The sequence below is a fragment of the Citrus clementina genome, unplaced genomic scaffold (assembly GCF_000493195.1).
Source record: "Citrus clementina cultivar Clemenules unplaced genomic scaffold, Citrus_clementina_v1.0 scaffold_2, whole genome shotgun sequence".
In the NCBI taxonomy this organism is placed as follows: Eukaryota; Viridiplantae; Streptophyta; class Magnoliopsida; order Sapindales; family Rutaceae; genus Citrus; species Citrus x clementina.
This window is the reverse complement of record NW_006262688.1, coordinates 34939172-34960246: the sequence shown is the minus strand read 5'-3', so window position 1 is coordinate 34960246 and position 21075 is coordinate 34939172. Positions and strand designations below refer to the sequence as shown.

At 35.9% G+C, this 21075-nt stretch overlaps 4 protein-coding genes and 1 pseudogene across 4 annotated transcripts; 4 read left to right on the top strand and 1 right to left on the bottom strand.

Moving 5' to 3' along the window:
• Nucleotides 1-72: 72 nt before the first annotated feature.
• LOC18053273 (probable beta-D-xylosidase 5) lies at nt 73-3338 on the top strand. Its single transcript, XM_006449592.2, has 6 exons — nt 73-620; nt 771-1246; nt 1354-1454; nt 1553-1894; nt 1988-2404; nt 2518-3338. The coding sequence occupies exons 1-6, from the start codon at nt 156-158 to the stop codon at nt 3123-3125; spliced, it is 2409 nt and encodes an 802-aa protein (XP_006449655.1). The 5' UTR covers nt 73-155; the 3' UTR covers nt 3126-3338.
• A 1160-nt stretch (nt 3339-4498) lies between these two features.
• LOC18053272 (probable beta-D-xylosidase 2) lies at nt 4499-7310 on the top strand. The gene is made up of 5 exons (XM_006449591.2): nt 4499-5251; nt 5369-5538; nt 5639-5739; nt 5853-6608; nt 6706-7310. Exons 1-5 carry the CDS (start codon nt 4499-4501, stop codon nt 7308-7310), a joined length of 2385 nt encoding a protein of 794 aa, XP_006449654.2.
• Nucleotides 7311-8636: 1326 nt separating this feature from the next.
• On the top strand, nt 8637-13852 carry LOC112101075 (annotated as a pseudogene).
• Nucleotides 13853-15097: 1245 nt separating this feature from the next.
• Nucleotides 15098-18095, top strand: LOC18053271 (probable beta-D-xylosidase 5). Its single transcript, XM_024190167.1, has 5 exons — nt 15098-15585; nt 15728-16033; nt 16136-16305; nt 16427-17283; nt 17368-18095. Exons 1-5 carry the CDS (start codon nt 15112-15114, stop codon nt 17979-17981), a joined length of 2421 nt encoding a protein of 806 aa, XP_024045935.1. The 5' UTR covers nt 15098-15111; the 3' UTR covers nt 17982-18095.
• Nucleotides 18096-19301: 1206 nt separating this feature from the next.
• Nucleotides 19302-21048, bottom strand: LOC18053270 (transcription factor bHLH144). The gene is made up of 2 exons (XM_006449589.2): nt 21017-21048; nt 19302-20745 (listed from the first exon to the last, which is right to left on the bottom strand). The coding sequence occupies exon 2, from the start codon at nt 20417-20419 to the stop codon at nt 19694-19696; it is 726 nt and encodes a 241-aa protein (XP_006449652.1). The 5' UTR covers nt 20420-20745; nt 21017-21048; the 3' UTR covers nt 19302-19693.
• Between the last annotated feature and the right edge of the window lie 27 nt (nt 21049-21075).

Here is a 21075-nt window from a genome sequence, read left to right as displayed (position 1 = left end):
ACAATCAGCGAACATGAAACGCTTATTTAAAGGATGCATGCAGAGTAAGTCAGTCATGAAAGAAAAACACAGCATACAACACAATATATCCACGCTACTTGATTAGGAAAGTAACTAGTTGCCTACGCTAGATCTTTCTCATACAGATTAAAGCCATGTCCAAAGTTGTAACAGTCAGTTTTCTGATAATAATATGCATCACTTGTATTGAAATTGGTAGTGATGCTCAACCTCAACCAATTACTGGAATCAAAAAAACTCCCTTCACCTATATATGTGACCCAGCGAGGTTCGAATCAATTAAAGTGAAGCTGTCGGACTTTCCCTACTGTGATGCAAAGCTTCCGTATCCTGAAAGAGCCAAGGATTTGGTGGAGAGGATGACATTACCTGAAAAAGTGCAACAAATGGGAGATCTTGCTTACGGCGTCCCTAGATTGGGACTGCCCCTGTATGAGTGGTGGTCTGAGGCACTTCACGGCGTCTCCTTTATTGGTCGTAGAACAAACTCTCCTCCAGGCACACATTTTGACAGTGAAGTTCCTGGCGCTACAAGTTTTCCAACTGTTATTCTCACTACAGCTTCGTTCAATGAGTCATTGTGGAAAAAGATTGGTCAGGTACGTAATCAATTAATTAATTATCTATGTGTCCCGGCATGCAATTAATTAATGAGCAGTTAAGCACCAAGTGGCTTTGAGACTGTATAGTTGCACGTATACTTGCAGTACATGTACTAGCTAATTAATTGTTGTATTATATAAATACAGACTGTTTCAACAGAAGCGAGAGCCATGTACAATTTGGGGAATGCTGGATTGACATTTTGGAGTCCAAACATAAACGTAGTGAGGGATCCTAGATGGGGAAGAGTGCTGGAGACGCCGGGTGAAGATCCTTATGTTGTCGGCAGATATGCTATAAATTATGTTAGAGGCCTACAAGATGTTGAGGGTGTTGAATACCATAGAGATTCGGACAGTAGACCTCTCAAAATATCTGCATGCTGCAAGCACTATGCTGCCTACGATCTTGACAACTGGGAGGGAAATGACCGCTTCCATTTTGATTCAAGGGTCACTGAGCAAGATATGCAAGAAACTTTTATTCTTCCCTTCGAAATGTGTGTTAATGAAGGCGATGTCAGTAGTGTCATGTGCTCTTATAACCGTGTTAATGGCATACCCACTTGTGCTGACCCCAAACTTTTGAATCAGACCATCCGAGGAGATTGGAATTTTCATGGGTATCCATTCTGCGTTATACTTTAACAAAAATAATTAATTACATGTTTATTAATTTTGTATCTTTGACTAATTTACTATGTAAATATATATACGTATTTTTTTTCAGATACATTGTCTCAGATTGTGATTCAATCCAAACTATAGTTGAAAGCCACAAATTTCTAAACGACACTAAAGAAGATGCTGTTGCCCGCGTATTAAAAGCAGGTTAGTCTTTTTCTTTTATGCGCCTTGCGCACGCTTCTCCATTGACATATAGTTAATATATACATAGTAATTGCTACTTTGGAATATGGTGAATTTAGGTTTGGATTTGGACTGCGGGGATTACTACACCAATTTCACCATGGGTGCAGTGCAGCAAGGGAAGATCGCAGAGGCAGATATAGACACGTCATTGAGGTTTCTCTATATTGTGCTAATGAGATTAGGTTATTTTGATGGAAGCCCTCAGTATAAAAACCTCGGTAAGAATAATATATGCAATCCTCAACACATTGAGCTGGCAGCAGAAGCGGCGAGACAAGGAATTGTTCTTTTGAAGAATGATAATGGGGCTCTTCCTTTAAACACTGGTAACATCAAGACACTAGCACTAGTTGGGCCCCATGCCAATGCAACCAAGGCCATGATTGGAAACTACGAGGGTATGTATCCTTAGCTATATTCTATAACTTGATCACTCCCCCCCCCCCTCTATAAATAATTAAATTGATATATTACTGCATGCGCGCGAGTAGGTACTCCATGCCGGTACACTTCTCCGATGGATGGCTTTTACGCATATAGCAAAGTGATTAATTACGCACCAGGATGTGCAGACATTGTTTGCCAAAACAACAGTATGATACCCGCAGCTATAGATGCAGCAAAGAATGCAGATGCCACTGTCATAGTAGCTGGCTTGGATTTGTCTGTTGAGGCAGAGGGAAAGGATAGAGTTGATCTCCTCCTTCCCGGTTTTCAAACTGAACTTATCAATAAGGTCGCTGACGCTGCCAAAGGTCCCGTTACTCTTGTAATCATGAGTGCAGGTGCTGTCGACATCAACTTTGCTAAAAATAATCCAAAAATCAAATCAATTTTGTGGGTTGGCTATCCTGGAGAGGAAGGTGGCCGTGCTATTGCAGATGTTATATTTGGAAAATACAATCCAGGTAAGCAAATGGATCGTATTATATGTATTAATTGATGGAGGAATATTGAGATATATCTCCAATTCAAATTTCTACAACAATTAATTAATATGTTTCCCAAATTTAACTTTCAGGAGGGAGGTTGCCTATTACATGGTACGAGGCTAATTATGTCAAGATTCCATACACATCCATGCCATTGAGGCCTGTTAACAACTTCCCAGGAAGAACATATAAATTCTTCGATGGTCCAGTAGTGTATCCGTTTGGCTATGGCTTAAGCTACACTCAGTTCAAATACAAGGTGGCGTCTTCGCCCAAGTCAGTGGACATCAAATTGGATAAAGATCAACAATGCCGTGACATAAACTACACAGTTGGCACCAACAAGCCCCCATGCGCAGCAGTTCTAATAGACGACGTAAAGTGTAAGGATTATAAGTTTACTTTTCAAATAGAAGTTGAAAATATGGGTAAAATGGATGGCAGTGAAGTAGTAATGGTTTACTCAAAGCCTCCAGGAATTGCGGGTACTCATATCAAGCAAGTAATAGGTTACGAAAGAGTTTTTATTGCTGCTGGGCAAAGCGCCAAGGTTGCTTTCACGATGAATGCTTGCAAGAGCTTAAAAATCGTTGACAATGCTGCAAATAGTCTTCTAGCATCTGGGGCTCATACCATTTTAGTCGGCGAGGGCGTGGGTGGAGTTTCATTTCCTCTTCAACTCAACTTGAATCATTAGAAGGCTGCTGAAGGATTTTGCTTCTTATTGCTGGAGTTAATAATAAATGGATGTTGATGCCATCTCTTGCTTCTTCTATTTCTCATCAAAATAATCTTTGTAGAGCTAATAATAAATAAAGAACTCAGTGTTCGTTTATGTTTGGGGTCGGGTTAATTATTGTTGTAACCCTCTCGCGTTCAGAAATCCCAGATTTTTATTTAGCTTTGATAACACGAGTTTTTAAGTTCAATCTTTTCTTTTATGTTATGCTTGAAGCCCATCGACAATTACAAAAATTTTAAAATATATTGAAGGTAATGGAACTAATTAATGTATGTATGACATGTGTAATTAAATTTAATATAATAATTATATAAAGATAATTAAAAATTAATATACACGTATAACATCATTTATTTATTATATAACTGACATGTTATCTCTAATATTCTAAAACTTTTCTACATTACATAAGTTCTTTATAAATTTTTATTTAATTAAATTACAACTTTTTTGACATATATATATATATAATGAAAGTGTGCAAGCCCAGCAGAAATAGGACCCCAAAATCCAAAATATGATGCCCACAGCCCACTGTAAGCTTAACGCAGAAAATATGATAATTAATATCCACAAGAAGAAGTACCGACTTAGCCAACCACGGTTTGTTGGCTAATTAGATTAAATTACAATTAGTTGATTAAATATTTGAAAAAAAATTAATTATAGTTCTAATTATAACCAATTTTATCTTTTTCAAAGTAAAATAAAAATAGCACTGTCCTGAGGCCTGAATCTTATGAACTGGATTTCAGCTCCGAAAAATTGGAATTCTTCAACCATCATCCAAAAAAGAAAAGAGAGGGGGGGGGGGGGGGGGGGGATATTCAAACCGCTGTTATTATTTCGAGCGTCAATAACTAGGTCATACTTAATAAAAAATAATATTAAATTTTTATTATTACAATTTCTTTTTCTAAAACCAATCCTATTAAGTCCAAGTTGTAACTTTGTACTTTTTAAAAAAAATAGTCAATTGAGTAACAGCTATTGTGTGTATTTAGGTATGATTTCAGTTGGATTGGATAATAATATAGATATTATTGATCGAAATTAACAGCTGTATCTTACTCACAGACCAAAACCAAGTGATGGTTGTCATAACATCAATCTGGTAAGACTGGTAATCTAGGATATGTGTTGCTGTAAAAACAACTAATTTCAAAAATTTTGCGGTTTACAACTACAAGTTATGAACATAAGACGATAAATCAGGCACGTAGAAGTTACTTATAAAATGGCACACTGGACGAATAAATTGTCATCATCACTTACAAAAATCAAGTTGATTATATACTGGCTTCTTAATTTCTTTCTCGTACAAGGTCATGGCAAGAATTTCAAATTTCATATTATGTTTTAGCATATGCGTTTCATTTCTTGTAATTTCTACTAATGCAGCACCCGACAACAAAACTTTCACTTACGTGTGTGACCCTGCAAGGTTTGCCGAACTTAAATTGAAATTGTCGGACTTTACATTTTGTGATGCAAAGCTTCCTTACCCAGTTAGGGCGAAGGATTTGGTGGACAGAATGACTCTGGCTGAAAAAGTGCAGCAGCTCGGAGATCTTGCTTATGGCGTGCCTAGATTGGGACTTCCCCTGTACGAATGGTGGTCCGAGGCACTTCACGGCGTCTCCTATATTGGTCGCAGAACAAACACTCCTCCAGGCACACATTTTGACAGTGAAGTTCCTGGCGCTACAAGTTTTCCAACTGTTATTCTCACAACAGCCTCGTTCAACGAGTCATTATGGAAGAAGATTGGCCAGACAGTGTCGACAGAAGCAAGAGCTATGCACAATCTGGGGAATGCTGGATTGACATTCTGGAGTCCAAACATCAACGTAGTGAGGGATCCAAGATGGGGCAGAGTAATGGAGACACCCGGTGAAGATCCTTTTGTTGTTGGAAGGTACTCTGTAAACTATGTTAGAGGCCTACAGGATGTTGAGGGACAGGAGAACACTGCCGATTTGTCCACCAGACCTCTTAAAGTTTCTGCCTGTTGCAAGCACTATGCTGCCTACGACCTTGACAATTGGAAAGGAGTTGATCGTTTCCATTTTGATTCTAAGGTAAATTAATTACTTCGTCGAGGGTAATTTTATATATAACAAATACTCGTTAATTATTAAGCTCAAGTTTATTATATATGTTTCTTTAATATTCTAATTACTACAATATGTATGAAGGTGACTGAGCAAGACATGATCGAGACATTCAATCTACCGTTCGAAATGTGTGTTAGAGAAGGCGATGCCAGCAGTGTTATGTGCTCTTATAACCGCGTTAACGGCATACCTACTTGTGCTGATTCTAAACTTTTGAATCAGACTATCAGAGGAGATTGGAATCTTCATGGGTACAATTAATTTATTATACACTTGGAATCATAATCTCATTTGGTTATTTTGAAAATATTAACCAATATTAATCAACATGTTAATTGGAATTTCTTTCAGGTATATTGTCTCAGATTGTGATTCAATCCAAACTATAGTTGAAAGCCACAAATTCCTTAACGACACCAAAGAAGAAGCTGTTGCCCGTGTACTAAAAGCAGGTTAGTCATTTATGTGCCCTAACTGCCTAATAATAATAATTGTGAAGTAGATTGCTTCCATTGGATTTAATATTATTAAAATACATTTCATGGTTTTGTGTATGTTAACTTAGGATTGGATTTGGACTGCGGGGACTACTACACCAATTTCACTGTTGGTGCAGTGCAGCAGGGGAAGGTCAGAGAGACGGACATAGATAGGTCACTGAGGTTTCTCTATGTTGTGCTAATGAGATTAGGGTATTTTGATGGAAGCCCTCAATATAAATCTCTTGGAAAGAATGATATATGCAATCCTCAACACATTGAATTAGCGGCAGAAGCAGCAGCACAAGGAATTGTTCTTTTGAAGAATGATAACGGGACACTTCCTTTTCATAATGCCACCATCAAAACCTTAGCCGTGGTTGGGCCTCATGCCAATGCAACGAAAGCCATGATCGGAAACTACGAGGGGATTCCATGTCGATACATCTCTCCTATGACTGGCCTTTCAACATATGGAAATGTGAATTACGCAGTCGGATGTGCTGACATTGCTTGCAAGAACGACAGCATGATATCCCAAGCCACGGATGCCGCAAAGAATGCTGATGCTACAATAATCGTCACAGGCTTGGACTTGTCTATTGAGGCTGAGGCACTTGATAGAAATGATCTCTATCTTCCAGGTTTCCAAACTCAACTTATTAACCAGGTCGCCGACGCTGCCAAAGGTCCTGTTATTCTTGTATTGATGTGTGCGGGTGGTGTTGATATCTCCTTTGCTAAAAACAATCCAAAAATCAAGTCCATTTTGTGGGCTGGCTATCCTGGAGAGGAAGGCGGTCGTGCCATTGCTGATATTGTCTTCGGAAAATATAACCCCGGTAAGCTTTTTGTCTCTTTCCTCCTATAAGGCAAATGGACACAAGTTTCATATATGCGACGAATAATAGTTAACTTTGTTTTTCTCCACTTTTTCAGGAGGAAAATTGCCTCTTACATGGTACGAGGGTAATTATGTCGACAAGATTCCATTCACATCCATGCCACTGAGGCCTGTTGACAAATTACCAGGACGAACATATAAATTCTTCGATGGTCCAGTCGTGTACCCATTTGGATATGGCCTAAGCTACACCCAGTTCAAGTACAATCTAGCCTTTTCCAACAAATCAATTGACGTGAAGTTGGATAAATTCCAAGTCTGCCGCGACCTAAACTACACAAATGGCGCCACCAAGCCCCAATGCCCCGCAGTTCAAACGGCCGACTTAAAGTGCAATGATAATTATTTCACATTTGAAATCGAAGTTCAAAATGTTGGTAAAGTGGATGGCAGTGAAGTAGTGATGGTTTACTCAAAACTTCCAGGAATTGCGGGTACACCTATCAAGCAATTGATTGGTTTCCAAAGAGTTTATGTAGCGGCAGGGCAAAGTGCCAAGGTTAATTTCACCTTGAATGTTTGCGACAGCTTAAGAAACATCGACTTTGCTGCAAATAGTATTCTAGCAGCGGGTGCGCATACCATTTTACTTGGCGATGGTGCAGTTTCATTTCCCCTCCAAGTCAACTTAATTTATTAAAAAAATATTAATTCCATTGTTCAAAAGGATTTGTCAATTCCTTTATTATTTAATTATTTAAGTAAATAAATTGAGTGGACGATTTCCCACTATTTTCCTCTAATATTCTAATTCCATCTCTGTTCAAATTTGATTTTATAGTCTTCATCTCCTATGATGTTGGATTAGTCTAGATAATTCCATCTCTGTTCAAATTTGATTTTATAGTCCTCATCTCCTATGATGCTGGATTAGTCTAGATAGCTCAGCTATAGTTAAGGTTTATAAAGTTTTATTTATTTACCACAACGAGAGATAATGTTCAATTGAAAATTATCAGATGTCCTCATTTTTTAATCCAAAACTACAATAAACTCTTATGTTAAATGATTATTTTTCGAAGATTAAAAAGAAAATTATTGAATGGCAACGAGACTATAGGCTTGTTTGTTAAGTGTCTCAAGTCTGAAATTTTATTTATTTTTTCAAATTTACTTTTTTTTTGTAACTTATATCTAATTTTCAGATATTTTTATCTAAATAGAAAAAGTAAATTTCTTTTATATTTATCTGAATGAAAAAATATGTGAATGAGAAGTAAATATTATAATCCAAAAATATCTTTATAAAATATACTTTTTTCCCTAAACTACAAAGTGTAATCTCTTTTTTCTGTTTTGATTTGTAAGAATATAAATAATGTCAAATAAACATATTTAAGATATTTTTATTTATAAAAACAAATAAAATTTCATTTATAATCGGCTATTAAAAAAGAAAAACAAACATGCTTGTTGAAATTTTTACTTAAATATGGAAATTTATTAAAGACAAATTGCCAACTATTTGAGCGTGAAGATGATAGTGAAATTGTTTGACAATTTTAGCGTTGTTGTTGAAAGTTGAAAGTGGCGGCAAATTGCACATGCAATTGCTGACAAAGTATGCATTGTTAGATTAATTTTATATTAATCTAATATATTTGGGGCCACACATGAAATAAATAAAATGTGTGTGCTATTATTTAATAAGCCAAGAATTAAGTGATCTAATTGAAGTTCATTAAATGGTTAAGGGTATAATTATTGTGGATTAAATGCATAGATACCAGAATTTAATCATCACTTTAATGAGGGGCTGAAGTGATTATTATCATAAATACGTGACTGTTGGGTTTTCTAAAATAAAATTAATAGTCACGATATTTATATAAAAGGGGTTATGGTCCCCAATCTCTCGAAAATAATCTTTTGTAATTCTCTAATCCTCTCAAAGAGAATTCTAAACTCAAGAAAAAAAGAAAATTGGAAGTCCATCTCCTACACTCAAGAACCACTACGAATCACCATGGATTCAGGTACGCTTCCGCTTTCGTATTTCTCAGTAATTTAATATGGATGTTATGAAGATTAAGAGGACAACATGCATGACTTTAATGCATGCAATGCAAGTTCCATCTCAATGTGATGAAAATTTCAAGGATAGCGACTTGTCTTGTTGAAACTCAAGGCTACACATACACTATAAATTGAGTTTCATCTCAAAAGAGTAAGGCATCCCAAAATCGAGAGAATTGAGAGTAATTACAAGTGAAGTAATTTGAGAAATTTGATAGAGCTTTCACTTGAGTGTTCTAGTGAGGTTCCATTTGAGTGTATTAGGGTTTTGTTTGTCGAGAGTTTTTCCAATTTTGTAAATTCATATTTGTTAATAAAATTATCTTTCAGTTTTTTTCCGTGAACGTAGGCTTTACGCCAAACCACGTAAATTATTGTGTCCTATTTTCTTTGCATGTATTTGTCATATTTACATTTCTCCAAAAGTCATAGTCGCTATAACATTGGTAATTGCTCAACCACATGCTTCCACAACATTGCCATTCAAATATTTATATTCAAATTCGTTTAAATATATATATTTAGAAAGTTCAGACTCATTCAAATTTTGAAAAAAAAAATCATCTCTACCTACATGTTATTATTTATTTATTTTTAGTGTGCTTCATGTAAAAAAGAAACAAACAACAATGGAATAAGATTATTCTTAAACACAAAATTGTTAATTCAATCAATTAAGGTTAAAATTTTAACTTTAAAATTAAAATTGTGTTTATAAATATTCTTTTGTTAAAAGTCAAGATCATGCTCCAACGATAAGATGCAGCATTCCTAAAACTCAAGTTTATGTTCAAACTTGAATGGATGCATGAGTTGAAATTAAATATGTGCCTGCGTGCGTGCGCGCCTACATACATACATATATACACCACACACAAAATTTTGACAAAAATTTCAAAAACACAATTTATTATCTCTCCTTGTCGCTGCACATCTACACGCCGATGGCACATAGCCAACCAACACAATTAACTTATGTAAGTAAGTACATATTCCTTTAATCAACTTATCTAGTGTAACAATTAGGTGATATTATATGATAATTTTCAATGCTGTATTTGCAATACATTCAGAAAAAGTCCGATTACGAGGTCATATAATTAATGGAAGAGTTATTTCTTTGTTAATAGTAGATAAGATCAAAGTGTGTGTGACTCGTTTCTTCCTTTTATATCTTGCATTTTCTATATAAATTAAGTTATTATGCAGCTGAAAATACACTGTGGCTCACCATTAATTGTTACTTTTATTTAAAAACACTCATGGCAATTAAATTGTTGTCAAGAGCTTCTTCTACAAAGCCATAATAAACCTTACAGGTTTCCTTTTATGTATCAGTACTATATCCATTGTTATTCTTGTTACTTGTTTCAATGCAGCAGCTAGCACTAAACCCGCAACAAGTAGCAAAAATAGCTTCACCGCCTATGTGCGTGATCCCAAAAGATTTGCAGCTATTCAGTTGAAAATTTCGGACTTTGTCTTCTGTGATGTATCACTTGCTTTTCCTATTAGGGCGAAGGATTTGATATACAGAATGACACTAGATGAAAAATTGCGGCAGCTAGGAGATCTTGCTTATGTGGTACCGCGGCTGGGGCTGCATGTATATGGTAGTGTTCTGAGGCACTTCGCGGCGTGTCCAATATTGGTCGCAAGAAAAACACTCCTCTTGGCTCATGTTTCTACCATTTAGTTCCTGGTGCAACAAGTTTTCCGATGGTCATCGTCACAACAGCTTCATTCAATGAGTCATTGTGGAAAAGGATTGGCTGGGTAGTTAAATGAGCAACCGGTGTATATATGTATATATATATATTATTGTAATTTTTCCTTTTGCATTACTATAACAAAATTAAATTTCATATTAATTATTGGCTTAGGCTGTCTCAACAGAAGCAAGAGCAATGCACAATTTAGGACACGCTGGATTAACATTTTGGATCCAAACATTAACGTTGTAACTTATCCTAGATGGGGAAGAACACTGGAGACAGCTGGCAAAGATCCTTTCTCTGTGGGCAGATATGCTGTTAACTGTGTTAGCGGTCTGCAAGATGTTGGCGGACAAGAAAATGCTACGGAATTTCGAACACTAGACCTCTTAAAGTTTCTGCTTGTTGCAAACATGACACTGCCTACGATGTTGACAAATGGCAGAGTGTTGATAGTTTGAGTTTTGATGCTAAGGGTTAGTAACTTTAAGAACAAAAAATTAGTAGATTTGCATGCCATTAATTTTTTTTTCCTTTCTCCACAAATTTTTAGAGGTGCCGGAGCAAGATATGGCAGAGACGCTCCAAGTACCATTCGAAACATGTGATAAAGAAGGCTATTTTTGCAGTGTTATGTGCTCCTATAACAAAGTCAACGGCGTTCCAACTTGTTCAGATCCTAGACTCTTGAAACAAACCACCAGAGATGAATGGAATGGGACAAGCCGCTAATTTAATACAATAACCACTGATTTAAATTTTTCTTTTGCTTTTCTTTAATTAACAATTAAATTCATTTAATTTCCAGATATATGGCGTCAGATTGTGATTCAATTGAAGTTATAGTTGATAACCAGAAATTTCCCAATGACACAAAAGAGGATGCTGTAGCACAAACACCAAAAGCAGGTTAATTAACTTGTCTCTTATTATTATATGTATGCCTTATCGACTATATATTGGATTCATAACTTGATCATGAAATTCGTTAATGTAAGCTGATGTTTTAGGTCTGGATTTGGATTGTGGCGACTACTACACCAATTTCACTGTCAGTGCAATGCAACAAGGCAGGATCAAGGAGACCGACATAGACACGTCATTGATCATTGAAGTGCCTTTATATTTTGTTAATGAGGCTAGATTGGTTTGATGGTAGCCCTCAACACTATTAACCCGGCAAGAAAGATGTATGCTCTGCTAAAAACATTGAATTAGCGGCAGAAGCAGCAAGAGAGGGATTGGTTCCTTTGAAAAAATGATAACAACACTCTGCCTTTGAACAATGGTACGATCAAAACACTTGCATTGGTTGGGCCTCCTGCCAATGCCACAGCAGCCATGATTGGTAATTATGCAGGTATATTATTTACAGCCAATATTAATCTTTAATTTGATGAACATTAAATGTATTATGGGCTTTGAATTTGCTCTTACTTATGCATTATGGGTGTGTTTGGTACACAAAATTATGGGATATTAAAATACTGTTCACATTAACTTAGTACCAATACTTGAAAAAATTTTACAAGAGATTAATGGGGTATGCTAATTGCCGCATTAGCTAAACCTGACTGTGAGTCGAGAAAAGCTAACGCGGCAGTTGCTGCATTAACTTTTTGCTTTTGCTTCTTTTTTTTTTTTAATAATAATAATTAATATAACTTTTTAATATAATATAATATTAATTTTTATTTTCTTTTATTTTTACATCATAATTATTAATATAAATTAATAATTTATTATTCATATTTTAATTTTTATTATATTAAAACCATTACTAAATAATATATTATTTAATTATATAATAATTAATATGTAAAATTGATTAATAAGTACTTAAATAATATACAAAAATAAGAAAATAACTTGATATTACATTATTTAATAATATTGCAGTAATTAATGTATAAAAATTTAATATAACTAATAAAAATATTATATATGAATAAATTTAAATAATATTAATTTAAAATTAATACTAATAAAAACAATAATATAAATATCATTACGTTATGATATTATTTAGAGATTATTTGATTGAATTATTTACTTTGATCTTTATTTCGCATGTTAGATATTTAGAAAATACTGAAAAATAAATGTTATGTTGTCAATTATAAGGCTATAAGTTTCAATCTTTATGGAAAAATTATTTTTTTAATATTTATACTAAAAAATGTTAAATTTCTAAAATTTAAGACTTCTATATTTTGTATTTTTCTAGGTACTAATAAATATTATTCTCTAAATATATAATTTAAGTTAATCACAAAAAAATTAATACAATACAATGTAGCACCAAATATTGTACAATATTATTATAATATAGTGCTAAAGCAATACAGCATAATATAATAAACCAACATTAAAATAATACAATACAGTGTGCCAAATGCACCCTATAGGTATTTTGTGCGGATTCATCCCTCCTCTCGAAGGCTTCTCTTGATAGGGAAACCTGAATTACAGCTTTCCTTGCAACAATAACAGCTTCATGCATCAAGCCATAGAAGCTGCAAAGAATGCCGAGGCTACTATAATTTTTGCTGGCTTAGATTTGACCATTGAGGCAGAGAGCTTGGACAGAGAGAATCCAACACTTCCTGGTTACCAAACTCAGCTTATCAACCAAGTAGCTGACGCTGCCAAAGGTCCAGTAACTATTGTGATCATGTCTGCAGGTGGTGTTGATATCTCCTTTGCTAAGAGTAATTCAAAAATCAAATCCATTTTGTGGGCTGGCTATCGTGGAGAGCAAGGTGGTCATGCCATTGCAGATGTTGTTTCTGGAAAATAAAATCCCGGTAATTAAGCATTAATTATTAATAGCATTATTCTACTTTTTTAATATATCAATAGTTTGTTTGTCAAGTAATCTATTTGTGTGCGTGTGTAAATAACTAATGAAACATGAATCTTTCAATTTCAGGAGGAAGATTGCCTGTAACATGGTACAAGGCTGATTATGTCAATAAGCTACCTATGTCATCGATGCCATTAAGGCCTGTAGACAGCGAAGGGTATCCTGGTCGAACATACAAATTCTTTGACGGGCTCAACTGTTCATCCGTTTGGATATGGCTTAAGCTACACCCAGTTCAAGTACAGTCTAACATTTTACGCATTTCCAGTCGACATAAAATTAGACAAACGTCAGCATTGCCGTGACATCAAGTACACTATTGGAGCCTCCAGCTCCAAGTGCCCAGCAGTTTTGACAGACGATTTAAAGTGCAATGACGCTTTCGAATTTAAAATGGCAGTTCAAAACGCAGGCAAGGTAGACGGCAGTGAAGCAGTGATAGTTTATTCAAAGCCACCGGAAAGAATTGCTACTACTCATATCAATCAAGTCATTGGCTTCCAAAGGGTGTTTGTGGCCGCTGGAGAATACGAGAAGATTAAATTCACGTTTAATTTTTGCATGAGCTTAATAATCGTTGATTAAGCCACTAACAGCATCAGCCATCTGGTTTTGCGCAACATTGTTGTCGGTGTTAAGGGAATTTCATTTCCTATTCAGGTCTTTTTTAACTTATTAATTAATTAATTTACAAGACTGCATGCACCAAGATCTCTCTCACACAAATAATAGTAATAAATGATACGATAATTAACTATGTGATTTTTAATGTGCAATGTACAACTGCGCTTACGAAATAAGAAGAGTAATCAACCGATTCTTCGTTTGGCTGGCAAAATTAACAAGTCAATTAAGTGCTCTCATTAATTACTTTACATAATCATCAGTTGGGTCGCTGGCCTGTACAATGACAGGGTGGCCAATGAAAAGTTATTTCTTATTTTATATGCTTAATGATCCAAATTTAATATCAAACATTTTCTCAACCTCAAATCCAACTGAATTACCTGATCTTTAATGACTCTAAATTGGCACATGTTTATTATTAGTTATCCGTCATGGTCGAGATCAATTCTCTGATTATAGTCAGTTTTATCAAGGTAACATAATAATAATAATAATAATAATAATAATAATATATTCCGAATCTATCAATCTTTTTTAATGATATATCATTTTCTCTTATTTAGATTATTATTGTTATCCGATTATTAATCAAACTCGTCACACTAAATTGTCATAGTCCTTATCTAATCTTTTATGTCAACCTATACAATTCTTATTTAAGTCTAATTCATCCAATGGTCCGCGACTTGGGAATATCACTTGACAGTGTTACCGAACTTGGACATCTCTTCAATGAACAAAATTTAAGACTGTATATGACGAAATTGAATAGAAATGGGAGACTGATTAATTAAGAAAAAAGTGATTGTATAAACATTAACGTTATTTGATATTTTGATAATCAATCATTAATAAAATTCTAAATGAGAAAAAGGAGGAGTTTATGTTGACGTGTGAGGATTTGATTATCATTAAGAATTATGAACAATGAAAATGTGTTGATTATGAGAAGCTAGCTAAATGAGAAAACGAAGGGATCTTTATGCTAACTGTATGAATAAGATTTGGTTGAAACAATCCATTGAAGATATAATCATATAATCATAAATGAGATAGAGTAAATCTTATGAGGATAATGATGAGCATAAAATGATCAACAGAAAGATATGAAAAAAAGGATATTATTTTTATTAAATGAGTGGAAATAATTAACTATAAAAGGCACACACCTCATTCGAACTTCAATGCAATTCACTAGTTCCATCGTAACTCAAACAATGGCTAAAGTTCTGAATTTTCTTCTCGGCATCAGTCTCTCCATTCTTCTTCTTAATGTTTGCGCTAATGGGAGAGCAGTTGTTAACAATGCATCAACATTAAGTGAGGACGATGCTACTCCAAAAGGCAGTAACTTCACTTATGTATGCGACCCAAAAAGGCTTGATGATCTGGGATTGGAAATGTCATCATTTTCATTCTGCGATTCATCGCTTCCTTATCCTGTTAGGGTTAAGGATTTGGTGGACAGAATGACGATAGACGAAAAAGTGTTGCAATTAGGAAACCATGGTAAAGGAGTGCAGAGATTGGGTTTGCCTAAGTATGAGTGGTGGTCCGAAGCACTTCATGGCGTCTCCAATGTGGGTCCAGGAACATATTTCGATGATCTCGTCCCCGGTGCAACAAGTTTTCCAACAGTCATTCTTACAACAGCGTCCTTCAATGAGTCATTGTGGAAAACCATTGGCCAGGTAGTTCATGTTCAGTGTTTCTTTTTTTTTTTCCCCGTTTTTCTTAAAAGCTTTTTACTAGGAATATTAATTAATGCGCATAGCGACAGCACATGCATTGGTAATTATTCTTTTTTTCTCTTTTTGGGTCAAATTATTGCAGGCTGTTTCGACAGAAGCAAGAGCCATGTACAATCTAGGGCGTGCTGGATTGACATTTTGGAGTCCAACAATTAATGTACTGAGAGATCCTCGATGGGGAAGAGCCACTGAGACACCCGGTGAAGATCCATTTATTGTTGGCAAGTATGCTGCTAATTATGTTAGAGGCTTACAGGATGTTGAGGGACATGATAACTATACGGATCCCAACTCTAGACCTCTCAAAGTTTCTTCTTGTTGCAAGCATTATGCTGCCTATGATGTTGACAATTGGTCAGGAGTTGATCGTTTCCATTTTGATGCCAGGGTACAATAAGAAAAAATAAATAAAAATTTGCATTTGTCAATAAAATATATTATAATTTTCTTTTCATATTTTCCTTTTTTTTAATTATTATTTTTTTTGAAGGTGACTGAGCAAGATATGGTGGAGACATTCCTTCGACCATTTGAAATGTGTGTCAAGGAAGGCGATGCTAGTAGCATTATGTGCTCTTATAACCGTGTCAACGGCATTCCAACTTGTGCTGATCCAAAACTTTTGAATCAAACAGTTAGAGGGGAATGGGATCTTCATGGGTATAATAATATTATAATGATATTTTCATATTTTAGAACCTAACTAATCATATTGAGTGTATACAGAAATTAAAACGTTACTCAAACCTTGATTAAATATTGTACTTCCGTTTTCTTTCAGATATATAGTCTCTGATTGTGACTCAATAGAAGTGATGGTAGATGACCATAAATTTCTTGGTGACACAAGAGAGGATGCCGTTGCCAGAACACTAAAAGCAGGTCTGGATTTGGACTGCGGTGATTATTACCCCGACTTCACTGGATCTGCATTCCGACAAGGGAAGGTCAGGGAGGCAGATGTTGACAAGTCATTAAAATATCTTTATACTGTGCTAATGAGATTAGGTTGGTTCGATGGACACCCACAATATAAGTCTCTTGGAAAGGCTGATGTGTGCGCTGATGAACACATTGAGTTGGCCGCAGATGCAGCAAGACAGGGCATAGTTCTTTTGAAGAATGATAATGATACTTTGCCTTTGAGCACTTCCAAGTTCAGGAACTTAGCAGTTGTTGGGCCACATGCCAATGCCACCTCGGCCATGCTTGGAAATTATGCAGGTGCTCCATGTCGGTACAGGGCTCCTATTGATGGCTTTGCCGCATATGGAAAAGTGAGCTATGCAATGGGTTGCGGTGAAGCTATGTGCAAGAATGAGAGCTTGATATTCCCAGCCGTGAGAGCTGCCAAGAAGGCTGATGCTACCATAATTGTGGCTGGCTTAGATATGACAATTGAGGCTGAGAGCTTGGATAGAGAGAACCTAACACTCCCTGGTTACCAAACTCAGCTTATCAACCAAGTAACTGAGGCAGCCAAAGGTCCTGTAATTCTTGTAATAATGTCTGCAGGTGGTGTTGACATCTCTTTTGCAAAGGATAATACAAAAATCAAAGCCATCTTGTGGGCTGGCTATCCTGGAGAAGAAGGTGGACGTGCCATTGCAGATATTGTCTTTGGAAAGCACAATCCTGGTGAGCATTATCTTTGCATAGCTCAATGTTCATAATTTAATGTCTAACAAATATTTGATTGTTTAATTATCTGATTGTTTGCAGGAGGAAGGTTGCCAATTACGTGGTATGAAGAAGAATATGCTCAAAAGTTGCCAATGACATCCTTGCAATTGAGACCGATTGACAGCTTGGGCTATCCAGGTCGTACATACAAATTCTTCAATGGTTCTACTGTGTACCCGTTTGGACATGGCCTCAGCTACACCAAGTTCAACTACACAAATTTGAAAACCTCAAAGCGAGCAATCCACATTAAACTGAGCAAGTTTAATCATTGCCACAACCTCAACTACACAAGCGGCGTCTACCAGCCCCCCTGCCCTGCAATGATAGTTGATGACCTGAAATGTCATGACTATCAGTATGACTTTGAAGTTGAAGTTCTGAATGTAGGCAAGAGGGATGGCAGTGAAGTGATCATAGTGTACTCACAACCACCAAACGAACTTGCTGCAAGCCCCATCAAGCAAGTGATTGGCTTCCAAAGGGTCTCTGTACCAGCAGGAGAAAGTCAGAAGGTTAAATTCAAGTATAATGTTTGCGAGAGTTTGCAGATCGTGGACTCCTCTGCACAAATTGTTTTGCCATCCGGTGGCCACACCATTCTAGTTGGCGATTCAGGAGTTTCATTTCCAATTCATGTTTACTTTGATTAGGATGGTGATGCAATTTAGGCCTTTTAGATTCTAGTTTAGGTTTATCGGTAAAGTAATAACGGAATGTCTTTCATATTTCAAGATGCTTTCTAGGGTGCTGAAATTACGAAGTGGATGTAACCACAGGAATAATAATAGGAAAGTCGTTTCTGTTTTTTCATTCTTCTTTAATTGCATTCAATATTATTTGTCTACTGGTATTTTCATGAATTTAAAATGCGAATGAAAATCTTATTTTCAAATTTAGTTCGATTTCATTAATATATAAAAATATCGAACATTATAATGTATGTAACAAGAAGAGGAAAAATTATTTTGAGGGAGGATTGTATTATTATTATTTTAAGAGATGAATTTTAAAAACTGAGATATGAGGGAGAAAAGTTGTTCATTGGGAGCTTCGTATTTTATTTTTCTTGTTTAAAGTGAAGAATAAAATTTACATTTTCCCAAAAGCTTCCATAGTCATCTGCCGCACGAATTTAGAAAACAAAAAGTTATTTGAAAACAATATTGGACACGCGTAAAGTTCCTAGTAAATGGGTCTTAGTCTACTTTCCACTTCCTTTGAGGGTGGTTATAAAGTTTCTACAAGGCAATTGAGCATATTCATCGTGGAGGAGATCGGGAAGATTTCTGTCTCGAAATTTAACTTTATCGAATAACGTACCATGAAGAGCAAGCTCACTTTAATGTTATGAAGTGCTCGCAAAGGATATAATTCTAGAAGAGGAAAAAAAATCCATAAGATGCGGAAACCGTGGGACTATTGAAAATGAAAGATTTCTGAACAACGAGCTTGATTTGCCGGTGTATATCAATTTTTTTTTTTTTTTTAAGTTTGATTTGCGGGTGGGACCAATTGAAAGGCACAAAACTTGGCAAGGGATGGGCGGCAGCAAAAAGCTCCAATCCTGCGCCACAAACAGCACTACCAATTGGGTCCTGCAGCAGCAGGAGTGTAGGAAAAGGAAAACACCACGCATGCGTAACAATAATCTCAATGTCCCTAGAATTCGACAACATAATCGATAGCATATGAGCGAGTCCAGCTCATATAAAGTGATATGGACCTAGGGGGCATTATGCCATTATCTAATAAATATAGTTTGGATCCACAGGAGTCTGTACGTAGAACCTTGACTTCAATGTCAACAATTTTTCCAACAGATGAAAGAAATCGAAGTGGCATAATAGTAAAAAGGTAGATCCAGAACGAGTACATGCTCGTGTCAAGTAATTAATACTATTTGGGCATTTAAAAAATTAAATATTCATCACTAAATGAGGACCACAGATGACGAAGAGACACGAGGAACAAGCAAAACAACAGCAGGGAGCATCACTTAAATAATAACATTACATAATAATAAGAGTGCATAACTTATAACATTTAAGAGGTTCAATATGGCATAATCTAGTGGCAACTAGATCAAGAGTAGGCATATAACATATCATACCTTAAGGCCATTGCATGTGTTCCCACCCATCAAGTTTCAAAGAAAGATCAGCAACCAAAAACATCGAAACAAATTCAATACAGAAACACAATTGGATATCTCTGCCACAACCATAAGTTCTAGATCGCCCTCAAAATTATTATCAACCTAATGTTGACCTGCCGAGAGCGAGGCAAGAAACTAACTAATAACTTATAAACTCATAATTATAATAAAGAGTCTCATCAATGTTACCATTGCATGGCACTAAGCTTAGTTCTTCATATTCCCAACTCCAAGATTCTGCACTTCAACCTTGAGAGACTTGAGGTACCTCACAGCTTCATCCAGAACAGCAACAGTCTTCAACTCATTGCCGCCAGGCACAAAACCCCTCAAGACATTTACCATCTTCTTCAATTTCTGACGTTTTTTCCCATTGTGACATTTGCTGCTACTGCCAGAGGACTTCAGCATGGAAGAAAACTTATTCTGTTGGGGTTCTGAATCATAAGTGGAGGTAGAATCAGGAGAGTGACTTCCATAAATTCCACAGGTTCGTGCAGTGCTGACTTCTTCCTCATCGTATTCTTCTTCTTCGTCTCCCTCTTCCAAGCTCAGCAACGCATCAATATCATCTGAATCCTCTTTAAAAGAAGAGGCCATCTCTCTTCCCACATTAGTAGCATCATGCCTCTCAAAATTGTCTTGGATGTAAGTTGCATGGAAATTAAAGCTAGGACCCATAAATTTGTGTGCAATAGCAGGATGGAACATGATTTGACTTCTATGATCAGTCTGATCAAAAATAATGAAATTCTTCGGGCAAACCTCAGAGGGATGAAATTCAACACCCGGAAAAGGTGTTGGTGGGTTTGCAGCTGGAGGTAAATCTGCACCAAAAGGAGATGCAACTGGAATGTGCACATAATCACCACCCACTTGAGATAATAAGGGGCGCATTATCCTTTTTGGGTGAAAGTGTTGGTCACTCTGCATCAAGACCTACTTAATTGGAAAAACAAAAATTCAAAGGAAAGGAGGATTTTCACCTTAAAAGCTGGCAGTTATTCAACTATCAATTGGTTCAGGTTCCTACAGCAACTACGGGTTTAATAGTAAATTCAAGGTATTTTGGCCATCACTGAAAATAAGCAAGCTGTCTATCCCCAGTCAATGGTTAACACAATCTAATGGCTCCTTTCTGTCATTGCCTTCTTATGCACAAAAACAACCAGAGGGTAGATCTTCCAAATCCCAATGCCCCAGATTTTAGTATCAGCAGACTACGTGACAGGTTTAAGCAACTGACGGAAATATTCAGCCTGTAACAGCAAGTGGACAGGCACAATAGTTACCAACAAGCATTTCATCCAGTCCAATGTGGTAAAACCAGACATCTTATTACTGGAAGGCAATAAGAATCATTTATGAAAGAATAATGGTACACTGGGTTTTGTATTCCAACTTATGTGGAAATAGAATGATAAGATAAGAAGCCATGTCATATGCTACATCAGTTGAAATACAAATTCCAAAAGTGAAGCATTATTGTTATGAGAACATTGAAAATGAAAACAAACAGAGGTTAATTACCTGACAAACTTGTACTAGTTGGTAATAATTGCCTTCGAATTTAATAATATGTGCTTGCC